We start from the raw sequence: 27343 nt of genomic DNA on the forward strand, positions 1-27343 counted from the left end.
CGTTGAGATATACTGTCGGGATATACCGTTGAGATATACTGTCGGGATATACCGTTGAGATATACCGTCGGGATATACCGTTGAGATATACTGTCGGGATATACCGTCGGGATATACCGTCGGGATATACAATTGAGATATACTGTTGGGATATACCGTTGAGATATACTGTGGGGATATACCGTTGAGATATACCGTCGGAATATACCGTTGAGATATACTGTCGGGATATACCGTTGAGATATACTATCGGGATATACCGTTGAGATATACTGTGGGGATATACTGTTGAGATATACTGTCGGAATATACCGTTGAGATATACTGTTGGGATATACTGTCGGGATATATCGTTGAGATATACTGTCGGGATATACCGTTGAGATATACTGTCGGGATATACCGTTGAGATATACTGTCGGGACATACTGTTGGGATATACCGTCGGGATATACCGTTGAGATATACTGTCGGGATATACCGTTGAGATATCCTGTCGGGATATACCGTTGAGATATACTGTCGGGATATAACGTGGAGATATACTGTCGGGATATACCGTTGAGATATACTGTCGGGATATACCGTTGAGATATACTGTTGAGATATACTGTCGCGATATACTGTCGGAATATACCGTTGAGATATACTATCGGGATATACCGTTGAGATATACTGTCGGGATATACCGTTGAGATATACCGTCGGGATATACTGTCGGGATATACCGTCGGGATATACTGTCGGGATATACCGTCGGGATATACAGTTGAGATATACTGTCAGGATATACCGTTGAGATATACTGTCGAGATATACTGTCGGGATATACCGTTGAGATATACTGTCGAGATATACTGTCGAGATATACTGTCGGGATATACTGTTGAGATATACTGTTGAGATATACTGTCGGAATATACTGTCGGGATATACCGTTGAGATATACCGTTGAGATACACTGTTGAGATATACTGTCGGGATATACTGTTGAGATATACTGTCGGGATATACTGTTGAGATATACTGTCGGGATATACTGTTGAGATATACTGTCGGGATACACTGTTGAGATATACTGTCGGGATATACTGTTGAGATATACTGTCGGGATATACTGTCGAGATATACTGTCGGGATATACCGTTGAGATATACTGTCGGGATATACTGTTGAGATATACTGTCGAGATATACTGTCGGGATATACCGTTGAGATATACTGTTAAGATATATCTTTGAGATATACCGTTGAGATATACTGTCAGAGTCCAGATAGAGGGTCGTAGTAGAGTCCAGATAGAGGGTCGTAGTAGAGTCCTGATAGAGGGTCGTAGTAGAGTCCAGATAGAGGGTCGTAGTAGAGTATGTGTTACCTGTGAATTGGGGTCGTAGTAGAGTCCAGTTAGAGGGTCGTAGCAGAGTCCAGATAGAGGGTTGTAGTAGAGTATGTGTTACCTGTGAATTGGGGTCGTAGTAGAGTCCAGTTAGAGGGTCGTAGTGGAGTATGTGTTACCTGTGAATTGGGGTCGTAGTAGAGTCCAGATAGAAGGTCGTAGTAGAGTATGTGTTACCTGTGAATTGGGGTCGTAGTAGAGTCCAGCTAGAGGGTCGTAGTAGAGTGTGTTACCTGTGAATTGGGGTCATAGTAGAGTCCAGTTAGAGGGTCGTAGTAGAGTCCAGATAGAGGGTCGTAGTAGAGTCCAGTTAGAGGGTTGTAGTAGAGTATGTGTTACCTGTGAATTGGGGTTGTAGTAGAGTCCAGATAGAGGGTCGTAGTAGAGTCCAGTTAGAGGGTCGTAGTAGAGTCCAGATAGAGGGTCGTAGCAGAGTCCAGATAGAGGGTCGTAGTAGAGTGTGTGTTACCTGTGAATTGGGGTCGTAGTAGAGTCCAGATAGAGGGTCGTAGTAGAGTCCAGTTAGAGGGTCGTAGTAGAGTGTGTGTTAACTGTGAATTGGGGTCGTAGTAGAGTCCAGATAGAGGGTCGTAGTAGAGTGTGTGTTACCTGTGAATTGGGGTCATAGTAGAGTCCAGTTAGAGGGTCGTAGTAGAGTCCAGATAGAGGGTCGTAGTAGAGTCCAGTTAGAGGGTTGTAGTAGAGTATGTGTTACCTGTGAATTGGGGTCGTAGTAGAGTCCAGATAGAGGGTCGTAGTAGAGTCCAGATAGAGGGTCGTAGTAGAGTCCAGATAGAGGGTCGTAGTAGAGTGTGTGTTACCTGTGAATTGGGGTCGTAGTAGAGTCCAGATAGAGGGTCGTAGTAGAGTCCAGTTAGAGGGTCGTAGTAGAGTCCAGTTAGCGGGTCGTAGTAGAGTCCAGATAGAGGGTCGTAGTAGAGTCCAGATAGAGGGTCGTAGTAGAGTCCAGATAGAGGGTCATAGTAGAGTGTGTGTTACCTGTGAATTGGGGTCGTAGTAGAGTCCAGATAGAGGGTCGTAGTAGAGTCCAGATAGAAGGTCGTAGTAGAGTCCAGTTAGAGGGTCGTAGTAGAGTCCAGTTAGAGGGTCGTAGTAGAGTCCAGATAGAGGGTCGTAGTAGAGTCCAGATAGAGGGTCGTAGTAGAGTCCAGTTAGAGGGTCATAGTAGAGTCCAGATAGAGGGTCGTAGTAGAGTCCAGATAGAGGGTCGTAGTAGAGTCCAGTTAGAGGGTCATAGTAGAGTCCAGATAGAGGGTCGTAGTAGAGTCCAGATAGAGGGTCGTAGTAGAGTGTGTGTTACCTGTGAATTGGGGTCGTAGTAGAGTCCAGTTAGAGGGTCGTAGTAGTAGCCAGAACTCTCCTCATACTGGTAGGTGGACACGTCCGGGACCGCTACACACATCAGAATGTCAAACACACAATCTTCCTCTCTAAGGCTTCGTTTACATAGGCAGCCAATGACCATCTGATTTAGGTTGTTAGGGGTGGCTGAGGACTTCTAGCTGTACCCATGATTTCTCTGTCTGGCACACACCTGGCACACACCTGGCACACACCTGGCACACACCTGGCACATCTCACAGAGTGGTACTCAGTAATCCCACAATAATCATTTAACACCATGTTACTTATACACACATTCTCATTCTTTCATAGGCCAACATTCTCCTGCACACACACACACACACACACACACACACACACACACTCTTACACACACACACACACACACACTCTTACACACACACACACACTCTTACACACACACACACACACACTCTTACGGTATTGTTGGTACTCGTGTGCAGTTCCGGGGGTGGCAGGGTGGGGGGGAGTAGGAGGCTGAGGCTTACCCACTATCTCTACCTGCTGAGGCAAGAGGGGAGGAGAGAGAGACAGGGGAGAGAGAGACAGAAAGAGGGGGGGAGAGAGACAGAGAGAGGGGAGAGAGAGAGAGAGAGAGAGAGAGAGAGAGAGAGAGAGAGAGAGACAGAGACAGAGACACAGACAGACAGACAGACAGACAGACAGACAGACAGACAGACGGACGGACAAGATCAATTGGTAGTAGAGAGAGAGTGAGAAAGGTGGAGACAGAAAGAATGGGAGAAGAAGAGAGGAGGGGGTAGAGAGTATTTTTCTAGGATTTTGAGCATACAGCATACATGATACATAATGAGTATTGACACTGGTGTAGAATATACCTGTGTGGTTGCCGTAGTGATGAGCGGAGCTTGTGATTGTCCCAAAGACAGCTGTACGCCGTCCACTCCAGAAACCACAGCCTCAGACGAGACCACTGACACACACACACACACACACACACACCACTGTGAGCTATAATTGTGAGGTTAGAGTATCTAAAGCGACATTAAGATGTGCCCCCAATAGGCCTGCTCCTGTGCTGGGAGGGGCTGTACCTGTTACCACTGTCTGGGCCTTGTAGTCCAGGTTCTCCTCTTCTTCACAGACTCCCAGGGTTACTGCTGCCCCCTGGTGGTACAACCCCACATCTACACCATGCCGGGAGGTAGAGGACAGGGACTGGGCCTTCTGGTGAGGGGGGAGAGAGAGAGACAGGGAGAGGGGGGAGAGAGACAGGGAGAGGGGGGGAGAGAGAGAGACAGGGAGAGGGGGGAGAGAGAGACAGGGAGAGGGGGGAGAGAGAGAGGGAGGGGAGAGAGAGACAGGGAGAGGGAGGGAGAGAGAGACAGGGAGAGGGGGGAGAGAGACAGAGACAGAGAGAAGGAGGGGAGAGATCGAGAGACAGGGAGAGGGGGGAGAGACCGAGAGAGAGATTCAGAGAGACACATAGGGAGGGGAGAGATAGAGAGACACAGAGGGAGAGGAGAGATAGAGAGACACAGAGGGAGGGGAGAGATAGAGAGACACAGAGGGAGGGGAGAGATAGAGAGACAGGGAGAGGGAGGGGAGAGATCGAGAGAGGGAGAGATCGAGAGACAGGGAGAGGGAGGGGAGAGACCGAGAGACAGGGAGAGGGGGGAGAGACCGGGAGAGGGAGGGGAGAGATAGAGAGACAGGGAGAGGGGGGAGAGACCGGGAGAGGGAGAGATAGAGAGACAGGGAGAGGGGGGAGAGAGACAGGGAGAGGGGGGAGAGAGACAGAGAGAGGGAGGGGAGAGAGACAGAGAGAGTGAGGGGAGAGAGAGACAGGGAGAGGGGGGAGAGAGAGAGGGAGGGAAGAGAGAGACAGGGAGAGGGGGAGAGAGACAGAGAGAGACTGTAAAAAAACAAAAGAAAAGCAGTAGCGATGGCTGTACTGGTTATATATTATATATTATTAGAATGGTTACCTGGGTAACAGACCACTGGGCAGCAGCGATGGCTGTACTGGTTATATATTATATATTATTAGAATGGTTACCTGGGTAACAGACCACTGGGCAGCAGCGATGGCTGTACTGGTTATATATTATTAGAATGGTTACCAGGGTAACAGACCACTGGGCAGCAGCGATGGCTGTACTGGTTATATATTATATATTATTAGAATGGTTACCTGGGTAACAGACCACTGGGCAGCAGCGATGGCTGTACTGGTTATATATTATATATTATTAGAATGGTTACCTGGGTAACAGACCACTGGGCAGCAGCGATGGCTGTACTGGTTATATATTATTAGAATGGTTACCAGGGTAACAGACCACTGGGCAGCAGCGATGGCTGTACTGGTTATATATTATATATTATTAGAATGGTTACCTGGGTAACAGACCACTGGGCAGCAGCGATGGCTGTACTGGTTATATATTATTAGAATGGTTACCTGGGTAACAGACCACTGGGCAGCAGCGATGGCTGTACTGGTTATATATTATATATTAATAGAATGGTTACCTGGGTAACAGACCACTGGGCAGCAGCGATGGCTGTACTGGTTATATATTATTAGAATGGTTACCAGGGTAACAGACCACTGGGCAGCAGAGATGGCTGTACTGGTTATATATTATTAGAATGGTTACCAGGGTAACAGACCACTGGGCAGCAGCGATGGCTGTACTGGTTATATATTATATATTAATAGAATGGTTACCTGGGTAACAGACCACTGGGCAGCAGCGATGGCTGTACTGGTTATATATTATATATTATTAGAATGGTTACCTGGGTAACAGACCACTGGGCAGCAGCGATGGCTGTACTGGTTATATATTATATATTATTAGAATGGTTACCTGGGTAACAGACCACTGGGCAGCAGCGATGGCTGTACTGGTTATATATTATATATTATTAGAATGGTTACCTGGGTAACAGACCACTGGGCAGCAGCGATGGCTGTACTGGTTATATATTATATATTATTAGAATGGTTACCTGGGTAACAGACCACTGGGCAGCAGCGATGGCTGTACTGGTTATATATTATTAGAATGGTTACCTGGGTAACAGACCACTGGGCAGCAGCGATGGCTGTATTGGTTATATATTATATATTATTAGAATGGTTACCTGGGTAACAGACCACTGGGCAGCAGCGATGGCTGTACTGGTTATATATTATTAGAATGGTTACCTGGGTAACAGACCACTGGGCAGCAGCGATGGCTGTACTGGTTATATATTATATATTAATAGAATGGTTACCTGGGTAACAGACCACTGGGCAGCAGCGATGGCTGTACTGGTTATATATTATTAGAATGGTTACCTGGGTAACAGACCACTGGGCAGCAGCGATGGCTGTACTGGTTATATATTATATATTATTAGAATGGTTACCTGGGTAACAGACCACTGGGCAGCAGCGATGGCTGTACTGGTTATATATTATATATTATTAGAATGGTTACCTGGGTAACAGACCACTGGGCAGCAGCGATGGCTGTACTGGTTATATATTATTAGAATGGTTACCTGGGTAACAGACCACGGGCAGCAGCGATGGCTGTACTGGTTATATATTATTAGAATGGTTACCTGGGTAACAGACCACTGGGCAGCAGAGATGGCTGTACTGGTTATATATTATTAGAATGGTTACCTGGGTAACAGACCACTGGGCAGCAGCGATGGCTGTACTGGTTATATATTATATATTATTAGAATGGTTACCTGGGTAACAGACCACTGGGCAGCAGCGATGGCTGTACTGGTTATATATTATTAGAATGGTTACCTGGGTAACAGACCACTGGGCAGCAGAGATGGCTGTACTGGTTATATATTATTAGAATGGTTACCTGGGTAACAGACCACTGGGCAGCAGCGATGGCTGTACTGGTTATATATTATATATTATTAGAATGGTTACCTGGGTAACAGACCACTGGGCAGCAGCGATGGCTGTACTGGTTATATATTATATATTATTAGAATGGTTACCTGGGTAACAGACCACTGGGCAGCAGCGATGGCTGTACTGGTTATATATTATATATTATTAGAATGGTTACCTGGGTAACAGACCACTGGGCAGCAGCGATGGCTGTACTGGTTATATATTATATATTATTAGAATGGTTACCTGGGTAACAGACCACTGGGCAGCAGCGATGGCTGTACTGGTTATATATTATTAGAATGGTTACCTGGGTAACAGACCACTGGGCAGCAGCGATGGCTGTACTGGTTGTATATTATTAGAATGGTTACCTGGGTAACAGACCACTGGGCAGCAGCGATGGCTGTACTGGTTATATATTATTAGAATGGTTACCTGGGTAACAGACCACTGGGCAGCAGCGATGGCTGTACTGGTTATATATTATTAGAATGGTTACCAGGGTAACAGACCACTGGGCAGCAGCGATGGCTGTACTGGTTATATATTATATATTATTAGAATGGTTACCTGGGTAACAGACCACTGGGCAGCAGCGATGGCTGTACTGGTTATATATTATTAGAATGGTTACCTGGGTAACAGACCACTGGGCAGCAGCGATGGCTGTACTGGTTATATATTATATATTATTAGAATGGTTACCTGGGTAACAGACCACTGGGCAGCAGCGATGGCTGTACTGGTTATATATTATTAGAATGGTTACCTGGGTAACAGACCACTGGGCAGCAGCGATGGCTGTACTGGTTATATATTATATATTATTAGAATGGTTACCTGGGTAACAGACCACTGGGCAGCAGCGATGGCTGTACTGGTTATATATTATATATTATTAGAATGGTTACCTGGGTAACAGACCACTGGGCAGCAGCGATGGCTGTACTGGTTATATATTATTAGAATGGTTACCTGGGTAACAGACCACTGGGCAGCAGCGATGGCTGTACTGGTTATATATTATATATTAATAGAATGGTTACCTGGGTAACAGACCACTGGGCAGCAGCGATGGCTGTACTGGTTATATATTATTAGAATGGTTACAAGGGTAACAGACCACTGGGCAGCAGAGATGGCTGTACTGGTTATATATTATTAGAATGGTTACCAGGGTAACAGACCACTGGGCAGCAGCGATGGCTGTACTGGTTATATATTATATATTAATAGAATGGTTACCTGGGTAACAGACCACTGGGCAGCAGCGATGGCTGTACTGGTTATATATTATATATTATTAGAATGGTTACCTGGGTAACAGACCACTGGGCAGCAGCGATGGCTGTACTGGTTATATATTATTAGAATGGTTACCTGGGTAACAGACCAATGGGCAGCAGCGATGGCTGTACTGGTTATATATTATTAGAATGGTTACCTGGGTAACAGACCACTGGGCAGCAGCGATGGCTGTACTGGTTATATATTATATATTATTAGAATGGTTACCTGGGTAACAGACCACTGGGCAGCAGCGATGGCTGTACTGGTTATATATTATATATTATTACAATGGTTACCTGGGTAACAGACCACTGGGCAGCAGCGATGGCTGTACTGGTTATATATTATATATTATTAGAATGGTTACCTGGGTAACAGACCACTGGGCAGCAGCGATGGCTGTACTGGTTATATATTATTAGAATGGTTACCTGGGTAACAGACCACTGGGCAGCAGCGATGGCTGTACTGGTTATATATTATATATTATTAGAATGGTTACCTGGATAACAGACCACTGGGCAGCAGCGATGGCTGTACTGGTTATATATTATTAGAATGGTTACCTGGGTAACAGACCACTGGGCAGCAGCGATGGCTGTACTGGTTATATATTATATATTAATAGAATGGTTACCTGGGTAACAGACCACTGGGCAGCAGCGATGGCTGTACTGGTTATATATTATATATATTATATATTATTAGAATGGTTACCTGGGTAACAGACCACTGGGCAGCAGCGATGGCTGTACTGGTTATATATTATATATTATTAGAATGGTTACCTGGGTAACAGACCACTGGGCAGCAGCGATGGCTGTACTGGTTATATATTATATATTATTAGAATGGTTACCTGGGTAACAGACCACTGGGCAGCAGCGATGGCTGTACTGGTTATATATTATTAGAATGGTTACCTGGGTAACAGACCACGGGCAGCAGCGATGGCTGTACTGGTTATATATTATTAGAATGGTTACCTGGGTAACAGACCACTGGGCAGCAGAGATGGCTGTACTGGTTATATATTATTAGAATGGTTACCTGGGTAACAGACCACTGGGCAGCAGCGATGGCTGTACTGGTTATATATTATATATTATTAGAATGGTTACCTGGGTAACAGACCACTGGGCAGCAGCGATGGCTGTACTGGTTATATATTATTAGAATGGTTACCTGGGTAACAGACCACTGGGCAGCAGAGATGGCTGTACTGGTTATATATTATTAGAATGGTTACCTGGGTAACAGACCACTGGGCAGCAGCGATGGCTGTACTGGTTATATATTATATATTATTAGAATGGTTACCTGGGTAACAGACCACTGGGCAGCAGCGATGGCTGTACTGGTTATATATTATATATTATTAGAATGGTTACCTGGGTAACAGACCACTGGGCAGCAGCGATGGCTGTACTGGTTATATATTATATATTATTAGAATGGTTACCTGGGTAACAGACCACTGGGCAGCAGCGATGGCTGTACTGGTTATATATTATTAGAATGGTTACCTGGGTAACAGACCACTGGGCAGCAGCGATGGCTGTACTGGTTATATATTATATATTATTAGAATGGTTACCTGGGTAACAGACCACTGGGCAGCAGCGATGGCTGTACTGGTTATATATTATTAGAATGGTTACCTGGGTAACAGACCACTGGGCAGCAGCGATGGCTGTACTGGTTATATATTATATATTATTAGAATGGTTACCTGGGTAACAGACCACTGGGCAGCAGCGATGGCTGTACTGGTTATATATTATTAGAATGGTTACCTGGGTAACAGACCACTGGGCAGCAGCGATGGCTGTACTGGTTATATATTATATATATTATATATTATTAGAATGGTTACCTGGGTAACAGACCACTGGGCAGCAGCGATGGCTGTACTGGTTATATATTATATATTATTAGAATGGTTACCTGGGTAACAGACCACTGGACAGCAGCGATGGCTGTACTGGTTATATATTATATATTATTAGAATGGTTACCTGGGTAACAGACCACTGGGCAGCAGCGATGGCTGTACTGGTTATATATTATTAGAATGGTTACCTGGGTAACAGACCACGGGCAGCAGCGATGGCTGTACTGGTTATATATTATTAGAATGGTTACCTGGGTAACAGACCACTGGGCAGCAGAGATGGCTGTACTGGTTATATATTATTAGAATGGTTACCTGGGTAACAGACCACTGGGCAGCAGCGATGGCTGTACTGGTTATATATTATATATTATTAGAATGGTTACCTGGGTAACAGACCACTGGGCAGCAGCGATGGCTGTACTGGTTATATATTATTAGAATGGTTACCTGGGTAACAGACCACTGGGCAGCAGAGATGGCTGTACTGGTTATATATTATTAGAATGGTTACCTGGGTAACAGACCACTGGGCAGCAGCGATGGCTGTACTGGTTATATATTATATATTATTAGAATGGTTACCTGGGTAACAGACCACTGGGCAGCAGCGATGGCTGTACTGGTTATATATTATATATTATTAGAATGGTTACCTGGGTAACAGACCACTGGGCAGCAGCGATGGCTGTACTGGTTATATATTATATATTATTAGAATGGTTACCTGGGTAACAGACCACTGGGCAGCAGCGATGGCTGTACTGGTTATATATTATATATTATTAGAATGGTTACCTGGGTAACAGACCACTGGGCAGCAGCGATGGCTGTACTGGTTATATATTATTAGAATGGTTACCTGGGTAACAGACCACTGGGCAGCAGCGATGGCTGTACTGGTTGTATATTATTAGAATGGTTACCTGGGTAACAGACCACTGGGCAGCAGCGATGGCTGTACTGGTTATATATTATTAGAATGGTTACCTGGGTAACAGACCACTGGGCAGCAGCGATGGCTGTACTGGTTATATATTATTAGAATGGTTACCAGGGTAACAGACCACTGGGCAGCAGCGATGGCTGTACTGGTTATATATTATATATTATTAGAATGGTTACCTGGGTAACAGACCACTGGGCAGCAGCGATGGCTGTACTGGTTATATATTATTAGAATGGTTACCTGGGTAACAGACCACTGGGCAGCAGCGATGGCTGTACTGGTTATATATTATATATTATTAGAATGGTTACCTGGGTAACAGACCACTGGGCAGCAGCGATGGCTGTACTGGTTATATATTATTAGAATGGTTACCTGGGTAACAGACCACTGGGCAGCAGCGATGGCTGTACTGGTTATATATTATATATTATTAGAATGGTTACCTGGGTAACAGACCAGTGGGCAGCAGCGATGGCTGTACTGGTTATATATTATATATTATTAGAATGGTTACCTGGGTAACAGACCACTGGGCAGCAGCGATGGCTGTACTGGTTATATATTATTAGAATGGTTACCTGGGTAACAGACCACTGGGCAGCAGCGATGGCTGTACTGGTTATATATTATTAGAATGGTTACCTGGGTAACAGACCACTGGGCAGCAGCGATGGCTGTACTGGTTATATATTATATATTATTAGAATGGTTACCTGGGTAACAGACCACTGGGCAGCAGCGATGGCTGTACTGGTTATATATTATATATTATTAGAATGGTTACCTGGGTAACAGACCACTGGGCAGCAGCGATGGCTGTACTGGTTATATATTATATATTATTAGAATGGTTACCTGGGTAACAGACCACTGGGCAGCAGCGATGGCTGTACTGGTTATATATTATTAGAATGGTTACCTGGGTAACAGACCACTGGGCAGCAGCGATGGCTGTACTGGTTATATATTATTAGAATGGTTACCTGGGTAACAGACCACTGGGCAGCAGCGATGGCTGTACTGGTTATATATTATTAGAATGGTTACCTGGGTAACAGACCACTGGGCAGCAGCGATGGCTGTACTGGTTATATATTATTAGAATGGTTACCTGGGTAACAGACCACTGGGCAGCAGCGATGGCTGTACTGGTTATATATTATTAGAATGGTTACCTGGGTAACAGACCACTGGGCAGCAGCGATGGCTGTACTGGTTATATATTATATATTATTAGAATGGTTACCTGGGTAACAGACCACTGGGCAGCAGCGATGGCTGTACTGGTTATATATTATATATTATTAGAATGGTTACCTGGGTAACAGACCACTGGGCAGCAGCGATGGCTGTACTGGTTATATATTTTTAGAATGGTTACCTGGGTAACAGACCACTGGGCAGCAGCGATGGCTGTACTGGTTATATATTATTAGAATGGTTACCAGGGTAACAGACCACTGAGCAGCAGCGATGGCTGTACTGGTTATATATTATATATTATTAGAATGGTTACCAGGGTAACAGACCACTGGGCAGCAGCGATGGCTGTACTGGTCATATATTATTAGAATGGTTACCTGGGTAACAGACCACTGGGCAGCAGCGATGGCTGTACTGGTTATATATTATATATTATTAGAATGGTTACCTGGGTAACAGACCACTTGGCAGCAGCGATAGCTGTACTGGTTATATATTATATATTAATAGAATGGTTACCTGGGTAACAGACCACTGGGCAGCAGCGATGGCTGTACTGGTTATATATTATATATTAATAGAATGGTTACCTGGGTAACAGACCACTGGGCAGCAGCGATGGCTGTACTGGTTATATATTATTAGAATGGTTACCTGGGTAACAGACCACTGGGCAGCAGCGATGGCTGTACTGGTTATATATTATTAGAATGGTTACCTGGGTAACAGACCACTGGGCAGCAGAGATGGCTGTACTGGTTATATATTATTAGAATGGTTACCTGGGTAACAGACCACTGGGCAGCAGCGATGGCTGTACTGGTTATATATTATATATTATTAGAATGGTTACCTGGGTAACAGACCACTGGGCAGCAGCGATGGCTGTACTGGTTATATATTATATATTATTACAATGGTTACCTGGGTAACAGACCACTGGGCAGCAGCGATGGCTGTACTGGTTGTATATTATTAGAATGGTTACCTGGGTAACAGACCACTGGGCAGCAGCGATGGCTGTACTGGTTATATATTATTAGAATGGTTACCTGGGTAACAGACCACTGGGCAGCAGCGATGGCTGTACTGGTTATATATTATATATTATTAGAATGGTTACCTGGGTAACAGACCACTGGGCAGCAGCGATGGTTATATATTATATATTATTACAATGGTTACCTGGGTAACAGACCACTGGGCAGCAGCGATGGCTGTACTGGTTGTATATTATTAGAATGGTTACCTGGGTAACAGACCACTGGGCAGCAGCGATGGCTGTACTGGTTATATATTATATATTATTACAATGGTTACCTGGGTAACAGACCACTGGGCAGCAGCGATGGCTGTACTGGTTATATATTATTAGAATGGTTACCTGGGTAACAGACCACTGGGCAGCAGCAATGGCTGTACTGGTTGTATATTATTAGAATGGTTACCTGGGTAACAGACCACTGGGCAGCAGCGATGGCTGTACTGGTTATATATTATTAGAATGGTTACCTGGGTAACAGACCACTGGGCAGCAGCGATGGCTGTACTGGTTATATATTATTAGAATGGTTACCAGGGTAACAGACCACTGGGCAGCAGCGATGGCTGTACTGGTTATATATTATATATTATTAGAATGGTTACCTGGGTAACAGACCACTGGGCAGCAGCGATGGCTGTACTGGTTATATATTATATATTATTAGAATGGTTACCTGGGTAACAGACCACTGGGCAGTAGCGATGGCTGTACTGGTTATATATTATTAGAATGGTTACCTGGGTAACAGACCACTGGGCAGCAGCGATGGCTGTACTGGTTATATATTATTAGAATGGTTACCAGGGTAACAGACCACTGGGCAGCAGCGATGGCTGTACTGGTTATATATTATTAGAATGGTTACCTGGGTAACAGACCACTGGGCAGCAGCGATGGCTGTACTGGTTATATATTATTAGAATGGTTACCTGGGTAACAGACCACTGTGCAGCAAGAATGGCTGTACTGGTTATATATTATTAGAATGGTTACCTGGGTAACAGACCACTGGGCAGCAGCGATGGCTGTACTGGTTATATATTATATATTATTAGAATGGTTACCTGGGTAACAGACCACTGGGCAGCAGCGATGGCTGTACTGGTTATATATTATATATTATTAGAATGGTTACCTGGGTAACAGACCACTGGGCAGCAGCGATGGCTGTACTGGTTATATATTATTAGAATGGTTACCTGGGTAACAGACCACTGGGCAGCAGCGATGGCTGTACTGGTTATATATTATTAGAATGGTTACCTGGGTAACAGACCACTGGGCAGCAGTGATGGCTGTACTGGTTATATATTATATATTATTAGAATGGTTACCTGGGTAACAGACCACTGGGCAGCAGCGATGGCTGTACTGGTTATATATTATATATTATTAGAATGGTTACCTGGGTAACAGACCACTGGGCAGCAGCGATGGCTGTACTGGTTATATATTATATATTATTAGAATGGTTACCTGGGTAACAGACCACTGGGCAGCAGCGATGGCTGTACTGGTTATATATTTTTAGAATGGTTACCTGGGTAACAGACCACTGGGCAGCAGCGATGGCTGTACTGGTTATATATTATTAGAATGGTTACCAGGGTAACAGACCACTGAGCAGCAGCGATGGCTGTACTGGTTATATATTATATATTATTAGAATGGTTACCAGGGTAACAGACCACTGGGCAGCAGCGATGGCTGTACTGGTCATATATTATTAGAATGGTTACCTGGGTAACAGACCACTGGGCAGCAGCGATGGCTGTACTGGTTATATATTATATATTATTAGAATGGTTACCTGGGTAACAGACCACTTGGCAGCAGCGATAGCTGTACTGGTTATATACTATATATTAATAGAATGGTTACCTGGGTAACAGACCACTGGGCAGCAGCGATGGCTGTACTGGTTATATATTATATATTAATAGAATGGTTACCTGGGTAACAGACCACTGGGCAGCAGCGATGGCTGTACTGGTTATATATTATATATTAATAGAATGGTTACCTGGGTAACAGACCACTGGGCAGCAGCGATGGCTGTACTGGTTATATATTATTAGAATGGTTACCTGGGTAACAGACCACTGGGCAGCAGCGATGGCTGTACTGGTTATATATTATTAGAATGGTTACCTGGGTAACAGACCACTGGGCAGCAGAGATGGCTGTACTGGTTATATATTATTAGAATGGTTACCTGGGTAACAGACCACTGGGCAGCAGCGATGGCTGTACTGGTTATATATTATATATTATTAGAATGGTTACCTGGGTAACAGACCACTGGGCAGCAGCGATGGCTGTACTGGTTATATATTATATATTATTACAATGGTTACCTGGGTAACAGACCACTGGGCAGCAGCGATGGCTGTACTGGTTGTATATTATTAGAATGGTTACCTGGGTAACAGACCACTGGGCAGCAGCGATGGCTGTACTGGTTATATATTATTAGAATGGTTACCTGGGTAACAGACCACTGGGCAGCAGCGATGGCTGTACTGGTTATATATTATATATTATTAGAATGGTTACCTGGGTAACAGACCACTGGGCAGCAGCGATGGCTGTACTGGTTATATATTATATATTATTACAATGGTTACCTGGGTAACAGACCACTGGGCAGCAGCGATGGCTGTACTGGTTGTATATTATTAGAACGGTTACCTGGGTAACAGACCACTGGGCAGCAGCGATGGCTGTACTGGTTATATATTATATATTATTACAATGGTTACCTGGGTAACAGACCACTGGGCAGCAGCGATGGCTGTACTGGTTGTATATTATTAGAATGGTTACCTGGGTAACAGACCACTGGGCAGCAGCGATGGCTGTACTGGTTATATATTATTAGAATGGTTACCTGGGTAACAGACCACTGGGCAGCAGCAATGGCTGTACTGGTTGTATATTATTAGAATGGTTACCTGGGTAACAGACCACTGGGCAGCAGCGATGGCTGTACTGGTTATATATTATTAGAATGGTTACCTGGGTAACAGACCACTGGGCAGCAGCGATGGCTGTACTGGTTATATATTATTAGAATGGTTACCAGGGTAACAGACCACTGGGCAGCAGCGATGGCTGTACTGGTTATATATTATATATTATTAGAATGGTTACCTGGGTAACAGACCACTGGGCAGCAGCGATGGCTGTACTGGTTATATATTATATATTATTAGAATGGTTACCTGGGTAACAGACCACTGGGCAGCAGCGATGGCTGTACTGGTTATATATTATTAGAATGGTTACCTGGGTAACAGACCACTGGGCAGCAGCGATGGCTGTACTGGTTATATATTATTAGAATGGTTACCAGGGTAACAGACCACTGGGCAGCAGCGATGGCTGTACTGGTTATATATTATTAGAATGGTTACCTGGGTAACAGACCACTGGGCAGCAGCGATGGCTGTACTGGTTATATATTATTAGAATGGTTACCTGGGTAACAGACCACTGTGCAGCAAGAATGGCTGTACTGGTTATATATTATTAGAATGGTTACCTGGGTAACAGACCACTGGGCAGCAGCGATGGCTGTACTGGTTATATATTATATATTATTAGAATGGTTACCTGGGTAACAGACCACTGGGCAGCAGCGATGGCTGTACTGGTTATATATTATTAGAATGGTTACCTGGGTAACAGACCACTGGGCAGCAGCGATGGCTGTACTGGTTATATATTATTAGAATGGTTACCTGGGTAACAGACCACTGGGCAGCAGCGATGGCTGTACTGGTTATATATTATTAGAATGGTTACCTGGGTAACAGACCACTGGGCAGCAGCGATGGCTGTACTGGTTATATATTATTAGAATGGTTACCTGGGTAACAGACCACTGGGCAGCAGCGATGGCTGTACTGGTTATATATTATATATTATTAGAATGGTTACCTGGGTAACAGACCACTGGGCAGCAGCGATGGCTGTACTGGTTATATATTATATATTATTAGAATGGTTACCTGGGTAACAGACCACTGGGCAGCAGCGATGGCTGTACTGGTTATATATTTTTAGAATGGTTACCTGGGTAACAGACCACTGGGCAGCAGCGATGGCTGTACTGGTTATATATTATTAGAATGGTTACCAGGGTAACAGACCACTGAGCAGCAGCGATGGCTGTACTGGTTATATATTATATATTATTAGAATGGTTACCAGGGTAACAGACCACTGGGCAGCAGCGATGGCTGTACTGGTCATATATTATTAGAATGGTTACCTGGGTAACAGACCACTGGGCAGCAGCGATGGCTGTACTGGTTATATATTATATATTATTAGAATGGTTACCTGGGTAACAGACCACTTGGCAGCAGCGATAGCTGTACTGGTTATATACTATATATTAATAGAATGGTTACCTGGGTAACAGACCACTGGGCAGCAGCGATGGCTGTACTGGTTATATATTATATATTAATAGAATGGTTACCTGGGTAACAGACCACTGGGCAGCAGCGATGGCTGTACTGGTTATATATTATTAGAATGGTTACCTGGGTAACAGACCACTGGGCAGCAGCGATGGCTGTACTGGTTATATATTATTAGAATGGTTACCTGGGTAACAGACCACTGGGCAGCAGAGATGGCTGTACTGGTTATATATTATTAGAATGGTTACCTGGGTAACAGACCACTGGGCAGCAGCGATGGCTGTACTGGTTATATATTATATATTATTAGAATGGTTACCTGGGTAACAGACCACTGGGCAGCAGCGATGGCTGTACTGGTTATATATTATATATTATTACAATGGTTACCTGGGTAACAGACCACTGGGCAGCAGCGATGGCTGTACTGGTTGTATATTATTAGAATGGTTACCTGGGTAACAGACCACTGGGCAGCAGCGATGGCTGTACTGGTTATATATTATTAGAATGGTTACCTGGGTAACAGACCACTGGGCAGCAGCGATGGCTGTACTGGTTATATATTATATATTATTAGAATGGTTACCTGGGTAACAGACCACTGGGCAGCAGCGATGGCTGTACTGGTTATATATTATATATTATTACAATGGTTACCTGGGTAACAGACCACTGGGCAGCAGCGATGGCTGTACTGGTTGTATATTATTAGAACGGTTACCTGGGTAACAGACCACTGGGCAGCAGCGATGGCTGTACTGGTTATATATTATATATTATTACAATGGTTACCTGGGTAACAGACCACTGGGCAGCAGCGATGGCTGTACTGGTTGTATATTATTAGAATGGTTACCTGGGTAACAGACCACTGGGCAGCAGCGATGGCTGTACTGGTTATATATTATTAGAATGGTTACCTGGGTAACAGACCACTGGGCAGCAGCAATGGCTGTACTGGTTGTATATTATTAGAATGGTTACCTGGGTAACAGACCACTGGGCAGCAGCGATGGCTGTACTGGTTATATATTATTAGAATGGTTACCTGGGTAACAGACCACTGGGCAGCAGCGATGGCTGTACTGGTTATATATTATTAGAATGGTTACCAGGGTAACAGACCACTGGGCAGCAGCGATGGCTGTACTGGTTATATATTATATATTATTAGAATGGTTACCTGGGTAACAGACCACTGGGCAGCAGCGATGGCTGTACTGGTTATATATTATATATTATTAGAATGGTTACCTGGGTAACAGACCACTGGGCAGCAGCGATGGCTGTACTGGTTATATATTATTAGAATGGTTACCTGGGTAACAGACCACTGGGCAGCAGCGATGGCTGTACTGGTTATATATTATTAGAATGGTTACCAGGGTAACAGACCACTGGGCAGCAGCGATGGCTGTACTGGTTATATATTATTAGAATGGTTACCTGGGTAACAGACCACTGGGCAGCAGCGATGGCTGTACTGGTTATATATTATTAGAATGGTTACCTGGGTAACAGACCACTGTGCAGCAAGAATGGCTGTACTGGTTATATATTATTAGAATGGTTACCTGGGTAACAGACCACTGGGCAGCAGCGATGGCTGTACTGGTTATATATTATATATTATTAGAATGGTTACCTGGGTAACAGACCACTGGGCAGCAGCGATGGCTGTACTGGTTATATATTATATATTATTAGAATGGTTACCTGGGTAACAGACCACTGGGCAACAGCGATGGCTGTACTGGTTATATATTATTAGAATGGTTACCTGGGTAACAGACCACTGGGCAGCAGCGATGGCTGTACTGGTTATATATTATTAGAATGGTTACCTGGGTAACAGACCACTGGGCAGCAGTGATGGCTGTACTGGTTATATATTATATATTATTAGAATGGTTACCTGGGTAACAGACCACTGGGCAGCAGAGATGGCTGTACTGGTTATATATTATTAGAATGGTTACCTGGGTAACAGACCACTGGGCAGCAGCGATGGCTGTACTGGTTATATATTATATATTTTTAGAATGGTTACCTGGGTAACAGACCACTGGGCAGCAGCGATGGCTGTACTGGTTATATATTATATATTATTAGAATGGTTACCTGGGTAACAGACCACTGGGCAGCAGCGATGGCTGTACTGGTTATATATTATATATTATTAGAATGGTTACCTGGGTAACAGACCACTGGGCAGCAGCGATGGCTGTACTGGTTATATATTATTAGAATGGTTACCTGGGTAACAGACCACTGGGCAGCAGCGATGGCTGTACTGGTTATATATTATATATTATTAGAATGGTTACCTGGGTAACAGACCACTGGGCAGCAGCGATGGCTGTACTGGTTATATATTATTAGAATGGTTACCTGGGTAACAGACCACTGGGCAGCAGCGATGGCTGTACTGGTTATATATTATATATTATTAGAATGGTTACCAGGGTAACAGACCACTGGGCAGCAGCGATGGCTGTACTGGTTATATATTATTAGAATGGTTACCTGGGTAACAGACCACTGGGCAGCAGAGATGGCTGTACTGGTTATATATTATATGTTATTAGAATGGTTACCTGGGTAACAGACCACTGGGCAGCAGCGATGGCTGTACTGGTTATATATTATATATTATTAGAATGGTTACCTGGGTAACAGACCACTGGGCAGCAGCGATGGCTGTACTGGTTATATATTATTAGAATGGTTACCTGGGTAACAGACCACTGGACAGCAGCGATGGCTGTACTGGTTATATATTATATATTTTTAGAATGGTTACCTGGGTAACAGACCACTGGGCAGCAGCGATGGCTGTACTGGTTATATATTATATATTATTAGAATGGTTACCTGGGTAACAGACCACTGGGCAGCAGCGATGGCTGTACTGGTTATATATTATTAGAATGGTTACCTGGGTAACAGACCACTGGGCAGCAGCGATGGCTGTACTGGTTGTATATTATTAGAATGGTTACCTGGGTAACAGACCACTGGGCAGCAGCGATGGCTGTACTGGTTATATATTATATATTATTAGAATGGTTACCTGGGTAACAGACCACTGGGCAGCAGCGATGGCTGTACTGGTTATATATTATTAGAATGGTTACCAGGGTAACAGACCACTGGGCAGCAGCGATGGCTGTACTGGTTATATATTATATATTATTAGAATGGTTACCTGGGTAACAGACCACTGGGCAGCAGCGATGGCTGTACTGGTTATATATTATTAGAATGGTTACCTGGGTAACAGACCAATGGGCAGCAGCGATGGCTGTACTGGTTATATATTATTAGAATGGTTACCTGGGTAACAGACCACTGGGCAGCAGCGATGGCTGTACTGGTTATATATTATATATTATTAGAATGGTTACCTGGGTAACAGACCACTTGGCAGTAGCGATGGCTGTACTGGTTATATATTATATATTATTAGAATGGTTACCTGGGTAACAGACCACTGGGCAGCAGCGATGGCTGTACTGGTTATATATTATATGTTATTAGAATGGTTACCTGGGTAACAGACCACTGGGCAGCAGCGATGGCTGTACTGGTTATATATTATTAGAATGGTTACCTGGGTAACAGACCACTGGGCAGCAGCGATGGCTGTACTGGTTATATATTATATATTATTAGAATGGTTACCTGGGTAACAGACCACTGGGCAGCAGCGATGGCTGTACTGGTTATATATTATATATTAATAGAATGGTTACCTGGGTAACAGACCACTGGGCAGCAGCGATGGCTGTACTGGTTATATATTATTAGAATGGTTACCTGGGTAACAGACCACTGGGCAGCAGCGATGGCTGTACTGGTTATATATTATTAGAATGGTTACCTGGGTAACAGACCACTGGGCAGCAGAGGTGGCTGTACTGGTTATATATTATTAGAATGGTTACCTGGGTAACAGACCACTGGGCAGCAGCGATGGCTGTACTGGTTATATATTATATATTATTAGAATGGTTACCTGGGTAACAGACCACTGGGCAGCAGCGATGGCTGTACTGGTTATATATTATATATTATTACAATGGTTACCTGGGTAACAGACCACTGGGCAGCAGCGATGGCTGTACTGGTTGTATATTATTAGAATGGTTACCTGGGTAACAGACCACTGGGCAGCAGCGATGGCTGTACTGGTTATATATTATTAGAATGGTTACCTGGGTAACAGACCACTGGGCAGCAGCGATGGCTGTACTGGTTATATATTATATATTATTAGAATGGTTACCTGGGTAACAGACCACTGGGCAGCAGCGATGGCTGTACTGGTTATATATTATTAGAATGGTTACCAGGGTAACAGACCACTGGGCAGCAGCGATGGCTGTACTGGTTATATATTATATATTATTAGAATGGTTACCTGGGTAACAGACCACTGGGCAGCAGCGATGGCTGTACTGGTTATATATTATTAGAATGGTTACCTGGGTAACAGACCAATGGGCAGCAGCGATGGCTGTACTGGTTATATATTATTAGAATGGTTACCTGGGTAACAGACCACTGGGCAGCAGCGATGGCTGTACTGGTTATATATTATATATTATTAGAATGGTTACCTGGGTAACAGACCACTTGGCAGCAGCGATGGCTGTACTGGTTATATATTATATATTATTAGAATGGTTACCTGGGTAACAGACCACTGGGCAGCAGCGATGGCTGTACTGGTTATATATTATATGTTATTAGAATGGTTACCTGGGTAACAGACCACTGGGCAGCAGCGATGGCTGTACTGGTTATATATTATTAGAATGGTTACCTGGGTAACAGACCACTGGGCAGCAGCGATGGCTGTACTGGTTATATATTATATATTATTAGAATGGTTACCTGGGTAACAGACCACTGGGCAGCAGCGATGGCTGTACTGGTTATATATTATATATTAATAGAATGGTTACCTGGGTAACAGACCACTGGGCAGCAGCGATGGCTGTACTGGTTATATATTATTAAAATGGTTACCTGGGTAACAGACCACTGGGCAGCAGCGATGGCTGTACTGGTTATATATTATTAGAATGGTTACCTGGGTAACAGACCACTGGGCAGCAGAGATGGCTGTACTGGTTATATATTATTAGAATGGTTACCTGGGTAACAGACCACTGGGCAGCAGCGATGGCTGTACTGGTTATATATTATATATTATTAGAATGGTTACCTGGGTAACAGACCACTGGGCAGCAGCGATGGCTGTACTGGTTATATATTATATATTATTACAATGGTTACCTGGGTAACAGACCACTGGGCAGCAGCGATGGCTGTACTGGTTGTATATTATTAGAATGGTTACCTGGGTAACAGACCACTGGGCAGCAGCGATGGCTGTACTGGTTATATATTATTAGAATGGTTACCTGGGTAACAGACCACTGGGCAGCAGCGATGGCTGTACTGGTTATATATTATATATTATTAGAATGGTTACCTGGGTAACAGACCACTGGGCAGCAGCGATGGCTGTACTGGTTATATATTATATATTATTACAATGGTTACCTGGGTAACAGACCACTGGGCAGCAGCGATGGCTGTACTGGTTGTATATTATTAGAACGGTTACCTGGGTAACAGACCACTGGGCAGCAGCGATGGCTGTACTGGTTATATATTATATATTATTACAATGGTTACCTGGGTAACAGACCACTGGGCAGCAGCGATGGCTGTACTGGTTGTATATTATTAGAATGGTTACCTGGGTAACAGACCACTGGGCAGCAGCGATGGCTGTACTGGTTATATATTATTAGAATGGTTACCTGGGTAACAGACCACTGGGCAGCAGCAATGGCTGTACTGGTTGTATATTATTAGAATGGTTACCTGGGTAACAGACCACTGGGCAGCAGCGATGGCTGTACTGGTTATATATTATTAGAATGGTTACCTGGGTAACAGACCACTGGGCAGCAGCGATGGCTGTACTGGTTATATATTATTAGAATGGTTACCAGGGTAACAGACCACTGGGCAGCAGCGATGGCTGTACTGGTTATATATTATATATTATTAGAATGGTTACCTGGGTAACAGACCACTGGGCAGCAGCGATGGCTGTACTGGTTATATATTATATATTATTAGAATGGTTACCTGGGTAACAGACCACTGGGCAGCAGCGATGGCTGTACTGGTTATATATTATTAGAATGGTTACCTGGGTAACAGACCACTGGGCAGCAGCGATGGCTGTACTGGTTATATATTATTAGAATGGTTACCAGGGTAACAGACCACTGGGCAGCAGCGATGGCTGTACTGGTTATATATTATTAGAATGGTTACCTGGGTAACAGACCACTGGGCAGCAGCGATGGCTGTACTGGTTATATATTATTAGAATGGTTACCTGGGTAACAGACCACTGTGCAGCAAGAATGGCTGTACTGGTTATATATTATTAGAATGGTTACCTGGGTAACAGACCACTGGGCAGCAGCGATGGCTGTACTGGTTATATATTATATATTATTAGAATGGTTACCTGGGTAACAGACCACTGGGCAGCAGCGATGGCTGTACTGGTTATATATTATTAGAATGGTTACCTGGGTAACAGACCACTGGGCAGCAGCGATGGCTGTACTGGTTATATATTATTAGAATGGTTACCTGGGTAACAGACCACTGGGCAGCAGCGATGGCTGTACTGGTTATATATTATTAGAATGGTTACCTGGGTAACAGACCACTGGGCAGCAGCGATGGCTGTACTGGTTATATATTATTAGAATGGTTACCTGGGTAACAGACCACTGGGCAGCAGCGATGGCTGTACTGGTTATATATTATATATTATTAGAATGGTTACCTGGGTAACAGACCACTGGGCAGCAGCGATGGCTGTACTGGTTATATATTATATATTATTAGAATGGTTACCTGGGTAACAGACCACTGGGCAGCAGCGATGGCTGTACTGGTTATATATTTTTAGAATGGTTACCTGGGTAACAGACCACTGGGCAGCAGCGATGGCTGTACTGGTTATATATTATTAGAATGGTTACCAGGGTAACAGACCACTGAGCAGCAGCGATGGCTGTACTGGTTATATATTATATATTATTAGAATGGTTACCAGGGTAACAGACCACTGGGCAGCAGCGATGGCTGTACTGGTCATATATTATTAGAATGGTTACCTGGGTAACAGACCACTGGGCAGCAGCGATGGCTGTACTGGTTATATATTATATATTATTAGAATGGTTACCTGGGTAACAGACCACTTGGCAGCAGCGATAGCTGTACTGGTTATATACTATATATTAATAGAATGGTTACCTGGGTAACAGACCACTGGGCAGCAGCGATGGCTGTACTGGTTATATATTATATATTAATAGAATGGTTACCTGGGTAACAGACCACTGGGCAGCAGCGATGGCTGTACTGGTTATATATTATTAGAATGGTTACCTGGGTAACAGACCACTGGGCAGCAGCGATGGCTGTACTGGTTATATATTATTAGAATGGTTACCTGGGTAACAGACCACTGGGCAGCAGAGATGGCTGTACTGGTTATATATTATTAGAATGGTTACCTGGGTAACAGACCACTGGGCAGCAGCGATGGCTGTACTGGTTATATATTATATATTATTAGAATGGTTACCTGGGTAACAGACCACTGGGCAGCAGCGATGGCTGTACTGGTTATATATTATATATTATTACAATGGTTACCTGGGTAACAGACCACTGGGCAGCAGCGATGGCTGTACTGGTTGTATATTATTAGAATGGTTACCTGGGTAACAGACCACTGGGCAGCAGCGATGGCTGTACTGGTTATATATTATTAGAATGGTTACCTGGGTAACAGACCACTGGGCAGCAGCGATGGCTGTACTGGTTATATATTATATATTATTAGAATGGTTACCTGGGTAACAGACCATTGGGCAGCAGCGATGGCTGTACTGGTTATATATTATATATTATTACAATGGTTACCTGGGTAACAGACCACTGGGCAGCAGCGATGGCTGTACTGGTTGTATATTATTAGAACGGTTACCTGGGTAACAGACCACTGGGCAGCAGCGATGGCTGTACTGGTTATATATTATATATTATTACAATGGTTACCTGGGTAACAGACCACTGGGCAGCAGCGATGGCTGTACTGGTTGTATATTATTAGAATGGTTACCTGGGTAACAGACCACTGGGCAGCAGCGATGGCTGTACTGGTTATATATTATTAGAATGGTTACCTGGGTAACAGACCACTGGGCAGCAGCAATGGCTGTACTGGTTGTATATTATTAGAATGGTTACCTGGGTAACAGACCACTGGGCAGCAGCGATGGCTGTACTGGTTATATATTATTAGAATGGTTACCTGGGTAACAGACCACTGGGCAGCAGCGATGGCTGTACTGGTTATATATTATTAGAATGGTTACCAGGGTAACAGACCACTGGGCAGCAGCGATGGCTGTACTGGTTATATATTATATATTATTAGAATGGTTACCTGGGTAACAGACCACTGGGCAGCAGCGATGGCTGTACTGGTTATATATTATATATTATTAGAATGGTTACCTGGGTAACAGACCACTGGGCAGCAGCGATGGCTGTACTGGTTATATATTATTAGAATGGTTACCTGGGTAACAGACCACTGGGCAGCAGCGATGGCTGTACTGGTTATATATTATTAGAATGGTTACCAGGGTAACAGACCACTGGGCAGCAGCGATGGCTGTACTGGTTATATATTATTAGAATGGTTACCTGGGTAACAGACCACTGGGCAGCAGCGATGGCTGTACTGGTTATATATTATTAGAATGGTTACCTGGGTAACAGACCACTGTGCAGCAAGAATGGCTGTACTGGTTATATATTATTAGAATGGTTACCTGGGTAACAGACCACTGGGCAGCAGCGATGGCTGTACTGGTTATATATTATATATTATTAGAATGGTTACCTGGGTAACAGACCACTGGGCAGCAGCGATGGCTGTACTGGTTATATATTATATATTATTAGAATGGTTACCTGGGTAACAGACCACTGGGCAGCAGCGATGGCTGTACTGGTTATATATTATTAGAATGGTTACCTGGGTAACAGACCACTGGGCAGCAGCGATGGCTGTACTGGTTATATATTATTAGAATGGTTACCTGGGTAACAGACCACTGGGCAGCAGTGATGGCTGTACTGGTTATATATTATATATTATTAGAATGGTTACCTGGGTAACAGACCACTGGGCAGCAGAGATGGCTGTACTGGTTATATATTATTAGAATGGTTACCTGGGTAACAGACCACTGGGCAGCAGCGATGGCTGTACTGGTTATATATTATATATTTTTAGAATGGTTACCTGGGTAACAGACCACTGGGCAGCAGCGATGGCTGTACTGGTTATATATTATATATTATTAGAATGGTTACCTGGGTAACAGACCACTGGGCAGCAGCGATGGCTGTACTGGTTATATATTATTAGAATGGTTACCTGGGTAACAGACCACTGGGCAGCAGCGATGGCTGTACTGGTTATATATTATATATTATTAGAATGGTTACCAGGGTAACAGACCACTGGGCAGCAGCGATGGCTGTACTGGTTATATATTATTAGAATGGTTACCTGGGTAACAGACCACTGGGCAGCAGAGATGGCTGTACTGGTTATATATTATTAGAATGGTTACCTGGGTAACAGACCACTGGGCAGCAGCGATGGCTGTACTGGTTATATATTATATGTTATTAGAATGGTTACCTGGGTAACAGACCACT

At 43.9% G+C, this 27343-nt stretch overlaps 1 protein-coding gene across 7 annotated transcripts in view; it reads right to left on the bottom strand.

The window, feature by feature from the left end:
- Nucleotides 1–27343, bottom strand: part of LOC110492709 (RNA-binding protein 10) — a 122072-nt gene that overhangs the window by 14822 nt on the left and 79907 nt on the right. For 4 of the 7 annotated variants that reach the window (XR_016487061.1, XM_090201666.1, XM_090201664.1 and 1 more), the window contains 4 exons: nucleotides 3838–3970; nucleotides 3622–3716; nucleotides 3202–3286; nucleotides 2718–2809 (listed from right to left, as the gene is read on the bottom strand). Coding sequence is in view for 5 of the 7 variants with exons in the window: in XM_090201666.1 (XP_090057792.1) it covers nucleotides 2718–2809; nucleotides 3202–3286; nucleotides 3622–3716; nucleotides 3838–3970 (405 nt within the window). In the remaining 2 variants the exon portion in view is untranslated. The remainder of the gene's footprint in view (nucleotides 1–2717; nucleotides 2810–3201; nucleotides 3287–3621; nucleotides 3717–3837; nucleotides 3971–27343) is intronic. The other 3 variants (XR_016487062.1, XM_090201665.1, XM_090201668.1) reach the window with 1 other exon arrangement.

The sequence above is a fragment of the Oncorhynchus mykiss genome, chromosome 16, assembly GCF_057628025.1.
Source record: "Oncorhynchus mykiss isolate SJ-2025 chromosome 16, ASM5762802v1, whole genome shotgun sequence".
In the NCBI taxonomy this organism is placed as follows: Eukaryota; Metazoa; Chordata; class Actinopteri; order Salmoniformes; family Salmonidae; genus Oncorhynchus; species Oncorhynchus mykiss.